The sequence below is a fragment of the Scleropages formosus genome, chromosome 17, assembly GCF_900964775.1.
Source record: "Scleropages formosus chromosome 17, fSclFor1.1, whole genome shotgun sequence".
Classification (NCBI taxonomy): Eukaryota; Metazoa; Chordata; class Actinopteri; order Osteoglossiformes; family Osteoglossidae; genus Scleropages; species Scleropages formosus.
Window position 1 is genome coordinate 11270564 of NC_041822.1, and position 9363 is coordinate 11279926.

Below are 9363 nucleotides of genomic sequence, written 5' to 3' on the forward strand. Positions count from 1 at the left end.
TATAGGGAAATTCTGCTTTGCTTCAGTTACAAGTAAAAAAAAAATATATCTTTCAAAGTTCTTAGCACTGATCGCTTTGAGAGTGCAGCACCCTGAATTTTAACAAGAACATCTGGTAATAATTGGAGAAAATAAATTATTTCGAGTACAGAACCATCAACACAATGACCTCTGCTCTTTTACTTTCCAGGCTTCTGCAGTAACCTGTCCCACCGCTGCCATTTCTTCTTTCGTTCTGCAGGACAACTAATCTGCCCTAACGGGCAATGACAATTTTATCCATTTATTTTGCTGCTCGATTCTTCTGGCTGCTTCCAGTAAATGGCCTCTCTAACAAGGCATTCGGGGGGGGGGGGTACTACCCAGCTGCTTCCATTCCATCTCTATTTCACCTGTGAAAGCTCTCATAAGAACCACACTTTTACATTGTCAAACTTCACTGACGTACACCCTGGACATGTGATCCGCAGGTAGCTGGAAGCAGCTGGGTAGTTCTTTTTTTTTTTTTTAGTTCAACCAAGCAGATGGAAGTGAAAAGCAGAAGACAGACCCACCGGCTGCGTTTCACAGTGGAACCTCCAGCAAACCTGGAGGACCTGCTTGAGGTTGCACGCCGCTGGGTTTTCCCCAGAGTTTCCAACTAAGACCACGGCCATCATCCTACACCAGGAGTTGACGACAGGCCCCCCTCCCACACAATGCTAACTCCAGACCCTCTGAAGTCATTTATTCCACCTTCCTGTTTGCTGGTGATCAAACGTGTACCAAATATCAGCAGTATGAATGGAATCCCTCTTCAGGAGCCAGGAATACTGACTCACTGAATCCAGTTCAAAGATAAGTGCTCATTTTTATTTATCTGACTCATCTTTAGGGATGAGTCCTGTCCTTTCACTGTCCATAATGAGGACATGGCTCATTTGTTATGCTCCAAGTATAAGAGTATACTCAGATCATATGTGGTATACCGAAAAATTGCTGCAACAGCTTACGAAAATGTGTGCTTTTTTCCATACAATTTGCTTATTGTTGAGTTAAAAAAAAAAAAAAAAAAACTGAACAGAGACTCATGTATTCCAGGAGAAAGAGTAGATGATATAATCTGTGCAAGAGGCTACTGAATTAAGCTGATGTCATTTGACAGAACTGTACACTGTCGGTACACAATCACCTAAATCAAAATTTACTATTAAAAAAAAAAAACAGGAGTCAAACATTCCATGGTATTCATGGTATTTTTTTCATTCAACCTGTGTAATTTGGCAGAAAAGATGAATTTCCAGAACTGAAATTTATCCTAGCCTTATGGAAGGTGAGAAGAGCGACGGCGACGACGACGCTCTACGAAAACCGATCGTCATCATCCTGCGGCCAAAGTCACCTCTTCCACGCGTTCATTCCGTTCCGCAGTCAACGCCGAGGCTCAACCCGGAACGCAATTAGCGCACGCTAACAACAAAGAGCTTCCATTTCACTCATTGAGGAAGGCTAAAAACAAAAATGTGTGAGCATCGGACTTCTGCGGCAACATTTGTTTCTGTTTTATCCCCTTCGGAATGTGAGCGGGGTGATCTAGTCGTGCAGATATTTGAGCAACGCTTCTAGAAAACGGAACCACATGGGAAACGAACGACCTGGCCGCGAGATCGCTCCGCGCTCCGGACGTCTACCGACGCGAGCGGGGGCCCGCGTCGTCTCCCGGCCAGGTCCGCGCTTCTTTCGGGCAACGCGCAACCATTACGTGCATCTGGATACGATCAAGCTGCCGCTCTGTTTCTGATGGGGAAAACATTACGCAGGTACCGCTCATTTCATCCAGCATCCCAGACTGCTAAAGAGCGCTAAAAGGGAGTCAAGGCTGCGTTTCGCAGAAAGTAACCCGTTTATATCGGTTCACGGTATACGTAATCGGTTTTAACAGAGGCTCGGCATACCTTCAAAACACGCGGTATACGTAAATGCCAAAGTTACAAAACCGCTTCAAATCCCGAGTCCAAAAAGCACATTACTCTTTCTGCCACGTGAAGAAAATGGCCGCCAGCCAGGCCCAAACACAGCCTCTTGCATCAATCCCTTGTCTCCGAAGACATAAACAGACAGTTTTGAAAACAGGGAGGACGCTGGAGCACCGCGGCCGGCCCACGGGGGAGATCGCCCCGGTCCAGACGCGCGGTAACCTGCACATTATCAATATTGGAGCGTCGCTGCCGCGGTGCACATATAAGGAAGTCCTCGGTGCAGCACCGATTAAACATTTCCCTTTTAAAGGCATGTTTAGATTATAGGTTTGTTTGCTTTGTGCAACCCTTTTATCTACTTAATCATGAATTGTAGATAAATATTTACTGAACCGGGGGTGCGGTGGCGCAGCGGGCTTGGCCAGGTCCCGCTCTCCGGAGGGTCTGCGGTTCGAGTCCCGCTTGGGGTACCTTGCGATGGATTGGCGTCCCGTCCTGGGTGTGTCCCCTCCCCCTCTAGCCTTACGCCCTGTGTTACCGGGTAGGCTCCAGTTCCCCGTGACATCCAAAGCAAGTCTCCAGAAATTAGAACATCCAGCTGCATGGCCTTCTACCTAACAAGTGTTATTCCTCTCCTGCTAAATTATGCAGGAGAATATTCGACTTATTCCCTGATCGCAGACTACCGCTGCAAAAAGATGGAATCGACGCGATACTGAGGAGACCGGAAAATCTTTTCCGAATGCATTTATGTATCTCGATGAGTCGAAGCGCCTTGAATTAAAGCTTAGCTTGTAGCCTATGCAGTAACTCAACGGAAGGTATAATCATGCTGACTACAGAAAGCCTGGAATGGTTCACTGCTATAGGCACCGCAAGGACAAGCGTATCAGTGAACTTGGCCTGCCCGCATAATCGTTCCCTTTATTTGGTCTTCACTTTTTCGGCCTGCGATTATCAATATCATTTACCGTTAATCAATCTGGATTTTCGTTTATCCGGTCTGCGGAAGCGATCCGGACTCAAAATATTTTCTCTATAGTGATAAGCTGAGATCACATCTGAAGACTGTGACATGCAGCTACATAAGAGACACTATAAGACTCACCGCATTATGGGAACCATGTTCTCACACTCTGCTGAGTGCTGCAGTCTGGCATGCTACAGTCTCGCTGGTGTACGCACATGTTTCTATTTGCATCCTCTGTTTTCCACCATTGTGATTTGATTATCTTTCTATCTCTCTTCATCTTCCCCAAGCCATCCCCCCCCCCCCCATACACACACACACACACACACACACACACAAAATCACAGTAAGTTTATTTCATTAAGTATCTTTGTGTATAATACTGCCATTATTATTCATTCTATTTTAACGGATTAAACCACTTTTCCAGACAAATAATTTTTGGTGATTTTGGAGTGAACTAGAGATGGGCTTGGAATGAATGGAAAACACACACACACACACACACACACACACACACACACACACACACACACACACACACACACACACACACACACACACACACTCTGTCTGAAGCCGCTTGTCTCAAGCGGGGTTGCAGCGAGCCGGAGCCTAACCCAGCAACACAGGGTGCAAGGCTGGAGAGAGGGGGACACACCCAGGACGGGACGCCAGTCCATCACAAGGCACCCCAAGTGGGACTCGAACCCCAGACCCACCACAAAACAGGACCCGGTCAAACTCGCTGCACCACCATGCCCCCCCCCCGAATGGAAAATAACAAAGTAATTTATCTGTTTTTTCAAAATATTTGGTTGAATTTCAGGAACAAATTAGAATAGGAAATTGGGGGATAAGTGGTAACATTTACCAACATTGTCCTGACTTTCAACATCAAAATATTTTATTGGATTACAGTATAAGACTCCTTCAATACTCTGTCAAGTCATAGCAGTGGGCAAAGATACGGTGAAGGTCACACTATACGGTACAATGACCCAGAGGCACCAACTAAAGGACTGGCACATCTTTGGATACTGAGAACCAACACTGTGCTGACATCCGAAGGCGAGCAGTAGGCAGTTTGTGCCATTTCCTGTGGAACAACCTCTATAATGTTTGAGGCGAGGTAATAAAAAGATGTTCGGCTCACGTGTTCAAAGAGTCCATGAACGCAACCGTTATTTAACCTCCAAGCTGAAAAGCTGGTAGTAATGAAATAAGTAAAACAGGCAAGAGAATAAGTCATAAAACGCACAGCATGCACAAGCGCTGAACATTACATTGATAGTTCACTTCCCTAAATTCCAATACAACGAAGGAACCCAAAGACATGCGTGCTCTTGTAACCGTGCGAAACATACAAACAAAATTTCTCAGATACTGTATAGAAAACCAACAAGAATAAATGTTAAAATATTACATTGACAGATTTTTATACATGCATTTCTAGATATTTTTGGTTTCTTTATATTTATTACATGCAAATCAACGATTGTATAAAAATGCTGGATGGTCAGAAAGAAAGAATGTACGTATGTTATCACGCTTACGTTACGTGATCATTTGCATGCACATATACACTGTATGCTCAATGTTAAAGCTAATGCTACAGGCTTGGGGGGGAGATGGTGGCGCGGTGTGTTTAGCCAGTACCCACTGTGTGGTGGGTCTGGGGTTCAAGCCCTGCTTGGCATGCTCTGAGATGGACTGGCATCCTGTCCTGAGTGTCTTCCTGCCCCCCTTGGCCCTGCATTGCCGAGTAGGCTCCAGCTCAATGCGACCCTGCTTAGGACCGTTGGTTGGTTGGTTGGTTGGTTGGCTACATGCTCAATGATCAGAAATACCAGTGTTAGAGACATTAACGAAAGAACAATTTCAGAGTTGTTTGATAAAAGGCTTCGGTGGAATTTATAGTTACCATAGTCTAATACCTGATTTACCCTGTAATATTTACTGTAAAAGCAGATTTCACAAGGCATGCCCCACTGAAGAGCTCCAGAAGTACATTTGTCACCATCTAAATAAAATTCTCCCTGATAACATATTCCCTTGTATTATACTAACTGTTCAGCATTATGGTAACTGTTGCACAAACAAAGTCTGCAGGTATCAAAGACACAAAGAAATCAGCCTGCGGTCTCCAAATTTGTTTTAGAAACTGACCGCCGCTGCAGTCTTGAAATGCACGGGCCAGCTCAAGATTAAATATAACTCCAGCGACTGACAGGCTGAAGATTGTGAAGCTTAGGCGGAGGACAGGTGAGCACACCGGCCCCGCATGGCAAGCGCAGGGCTTTGCCTGCTGCTAAAAATATGGCACAGCCGAAAAAAGGTCACAAAATGAAGATGCGAATTCAAAGAAATGACTCGCTGAATTAACCCGACTCTGGCAGACCACCTTTTCAGGTTCTAGTCAAAATCAGAGCAGAACGAAAGATGTTTCTTCATAATTCTTGCAATGACCTGCACAGATCAAGAGGAAACCAGAATGACTGGATATGTAACCGTTAACTTTGTTACTTGGTCTCTCAGACTGAAAAGGATCAACTTCGGCTACGAAGGCCAATATTTTTTTCCAGGATGGAAATATCCACAACTCCAGAGTTTAGGGTCACAAGTTCTGAAAATTGGAATTAGTACTGGAGCTGGTCTTGGAATTATATTAAAAACCTTGCTAATAATATCAAACTTGTCTTCAGTGCACTGGCTTCCAAATGCATATATAAGACAAAAATGCACAAAACCCTTTACGCTAGTCGTACACACCTGTAACACATTATATTAGTGGCAGACCAGAGTATATTACTTTAGTGGATAACACCCATACTAAACTATACGAATGACAGACAGAAGTAAAAGTAAACTGAACATAGTTTGATGGAAAGAAGGAAAGGTTTTCCCAGCAAAATCAGCTCAGTAAAAGGGGCAAAAGAGGGTAGAGTTTAGGGTGCGAAACGTGAGGCACGTCACCGATCTGCCAGGACACATTACGGGGATTCTCCCTACGCAGTGCCGGAAGACACCATGCAAAGGCAGGGAGAAAGAAAGAATTACTAATCCAGGGTAGAAAGCTTCTAAGACAAATGCACAGATAACTTTGAAACTCCAGAAATGAGTGGCTTTGGGGGACAAATGACACAGAGTTACTGGTTCACCTCCCACCCTTAACTACCATTATACCAACATTCAGTAACCATACAACTTTAAGAAAACAAAATGAACTGTTTTACCATATGTACTGTACCCATGCAATTAATATTAAATCTAAGAGACTGGGTTGTGAGTTGGATGATGGGTTCAAAACCAGTTCAGAATGTCTGGGCTTTCTGTGTTCTCCACATGTTTGCATGGTCTCCTCCAGGTGCTCTGGTTTCCTCCCAATCTAAAGACTTGTTTCAGGCATACTGGTCACTAAACTGCCCTTACTGTGCAAATTTCTGCGATTAACTTTGCCAGTGACTGGCTTTACATCCTGGGTGTAGCCTGTATCTGAGATAGGCTCAACTCTCCACTAGACCGGTTACAGATGGATGGACGAAGGCATTGTACAGTACTACATAATCACAGACTAATTTATAAATCAGCAAAATTCTGGGACCAAACTGTATTATCACCCTGTTGCAAAAGTAATAGATGTTTTGATGGCTGGATCATGATAATTATTAAGCAAGGCCTGAAATTTTCTAAATGAAATTTTACACTGAAACATGTGCCTGAGTCACCATCTTACTCAGGAGGTTGAGAGGACCTCAACAGTGGAAAAAAGCCGGAGTAATTCACTGAAATTGATGCCACTGCTTAGCACACAACACAACACACAACATGTGAAGAGTCCTGGGTCTCGATGGGGGGGCGAGCGAGGCAGCGACTCATCCAACCAGTGCACGTGCTGAGAGAGGGGAAGTTTTACTTAACTTATACACGTCACCGGGTTTCCACCCTCGGGATGTCTGCGATTACACATTGCCGAGACATAATTAATTTTGACTTTTCTTCTTTGTCACTTCAACAAGAACTGAGCTACGTATGCCGGGGGGGGTCATCCTGGGGCAACCCCAAACACACACCCGTCTGTCCTTCCGCTTACAGAAGAACACATGCCTAAAGTATCTGCATCACATTGTCTCACTGGGGAAGAGACCAGGTGACGATCGGTGCAATTTTTTTTTTTTTTAGCTTGCCACCTGTACTTTCTTCTCATCAGATTCCTGTAAGAGTACGAAAAATGCAACGGAAGACCTGCCGACAGCACTACCTTTCAGGATGAGAGGCGTGCGTCCTAATCTAGGATTTAAATCCCAGTACGTTTGCAGGGGAGCCCAGCTGAACGCGACTTTAAGAGGGACCGGCCAATCACCGAATGGGAGAATACATTAAATACGATGGCATGCATGTCAACGCTGCGCACCAACGGCATCGCACAGCAAGCGAGATCACAGCTGCACAAAGGAAGATGTCTTTGATTCTGAGGTTGCAAATGTAGGTTACGTGGCTCAGGTGCTGAAGTCAAGCAAGTTGAGGATCATCTCCGTTCACATGACAGGGGAAAAAGCGTGATCACTCGCTGCCAAAATGACACGTTTCCTCTGTATTAAAATTGTACAAGGGTTCAGATCGGGTGCATTTTGCACATCAGCTCCAAAAATTCATATTCAAAGATTATCCCCCCTTATCACAGTTCATTCGGATGCAGAAAAAGGTTAATATCTTAATAGCAAAAGCAAAGAAATTGAGAAAGAAGGGTTACAGGATTACAGTAATAGAGGTGCAATCTGGCAAGGGCTGCAGAGACACCAGGGACAAACCACTGCTGTCCGCTGCCCTTCCTCCATCAGGACTACTTGTTTAATATGTTATTATTCAGTTAAAAATATTATCTTGCACAAGGCAAGGAGTCTGCTGTCTAGATGTGCGCTCAGCATATATAAGAGTGAAGTTAGTGCCTTTGCATTCCCAGTTAGACTGGGGATTCTCAAGAAAACTGCACAAAAACAGAGTATTCCAGGTACAGGGCATTAACATTATCAAATGCAACAGGAAAAAAAGGGAGAGGAGGAGGAGGGAGAGAAAAAAAAAAAAAAAAAAAACTGGCATTGGAGTACTGTGTACTCCCTTTCAATTTAATTAAACCAACCCTGGGGGAAGGGAGTGTGTGTGTGTGGCGACTGAGAGCCTTTACAAACACACTCGGAACCACAGATGTGATGAGAGTGCATGAAGGACCAGAGTATCCGAGCGCAGGCCAAAATCTCGGCCATCGCTACTCCCTCCGACTCCACACTCCTCAGTCATCAGTCCACAGTCATCCCACCACCATCCACACTCTGCTGTCTCCTCCTCCTCCTTCCTCGGGGGCTCACTCCCCAGGCCTCGTTCGTCACCCCTCAGCGCTCATCGCCATGTGAACGGATCCAGCTCACACGTGTCACACCAAGGGATCGTGGGGGGGGGACGGGACGGGACTTCCACACACGGGTGCGTCTGACAGCTGCGTGTGTTCGGCCTGCGCGCGCTGGCGCTTCCACCTTCCTTGGCGCGGGATCGATCTCGCAACAGCCCGCTGCTCCAATGCGCACCGATGGCAATCGGCGCCACGAGACACGCCAAACACAAACAGCACGGCTGCAATGCCACTTGGGGTAATAAACAATATAACGACACGCGTGCGCGGCTGAGATGCCGCAGTAGTGTGAAGGCTCACCCACGAAGCGCGCGCGCCCTGTGTGACACCGACAGGTACGAACACGCAGGCACGACGATGCCCGTCCGCAAATGTCGCGCACTCTCCACTCGCGGTGGGGGACCGCTCACAGCGGGGAGCCGTACACGGACACAGAGCGCGCGCGCGCACACACACACACACACACACACACACACACACACACGCAGACAGACAGACACACGCACGCACGCACGCACTCACCCAGAGCTCTGTCCCCCAGCTCATGGTGTCCACACTGATCGAAGCCAGTATTAATCCACGGCTTCACGCGAATCGACAGAAAAAAAAACAGGAAGGTCACTCTCTCTCTTTCCCGCTCTTCTCTTCTCCTTCGAAGCCAGGCTGTGTGTCGGCGGCAGCGCTTCTACTCGACCCCCCTGAGCCGCTCTCCTCTCATCTCCTCTCCTCAAGATGGCCAGGAGCCGCAGCGGAGTCTCTCCGGAACGAGAGCGAGACGCGGTCACCCGCCCCAGCGCCAGTCATCCAGAGACTAGAGCTCCGCGCGTGCGCGCGCGCTCGCTCGCTCGCGAGGTCCGGGCGGGGGGGGGGTGGCTTGTTGACTGTGAGCGCGCGCCCAAGAAGCATAAGGGAGAGGAGAGGCTGCACGTTGTAGAAAAGGCGCAGTGTGAGGAGCGCAGCTCCGGCGTCCGTGACCATGTGCTCCTCGCGTGGCTGCAGTACGGAGAACCGCAGCGCGAAAACGGATG

General features: G+C 46.9%; 1 protein-coding gene across 10 annotated transcripts in view; it reads right to left on the minus strand.

Annotated features, from left to right (window-relative positions):
* fnbp1a (formin binding protein 1a) overlaps window positions 1-9129 on the minus strand; it is a 68738-nt gene extending 59609 nt beyond the window's left edge. For all 10 annotated transcript variants that reach the window (XM_018759160.2, XM_018759157.2, XM_018759161.2 and 7 more), the window contains exon 1: window positions 8858-9129. In XM_018759160.2, the coding sequence (XP_018614676.2) occupies window positions 8858-8881 (24 nt within the window). In that variant the 5' untranslated portion in view covers window positions 8882-9129. The remainder of the gene's footprint in view (window positions 1-8857) is intronic.
* Window positions 9130-9363: the final 234 nt, after the last annotated feature.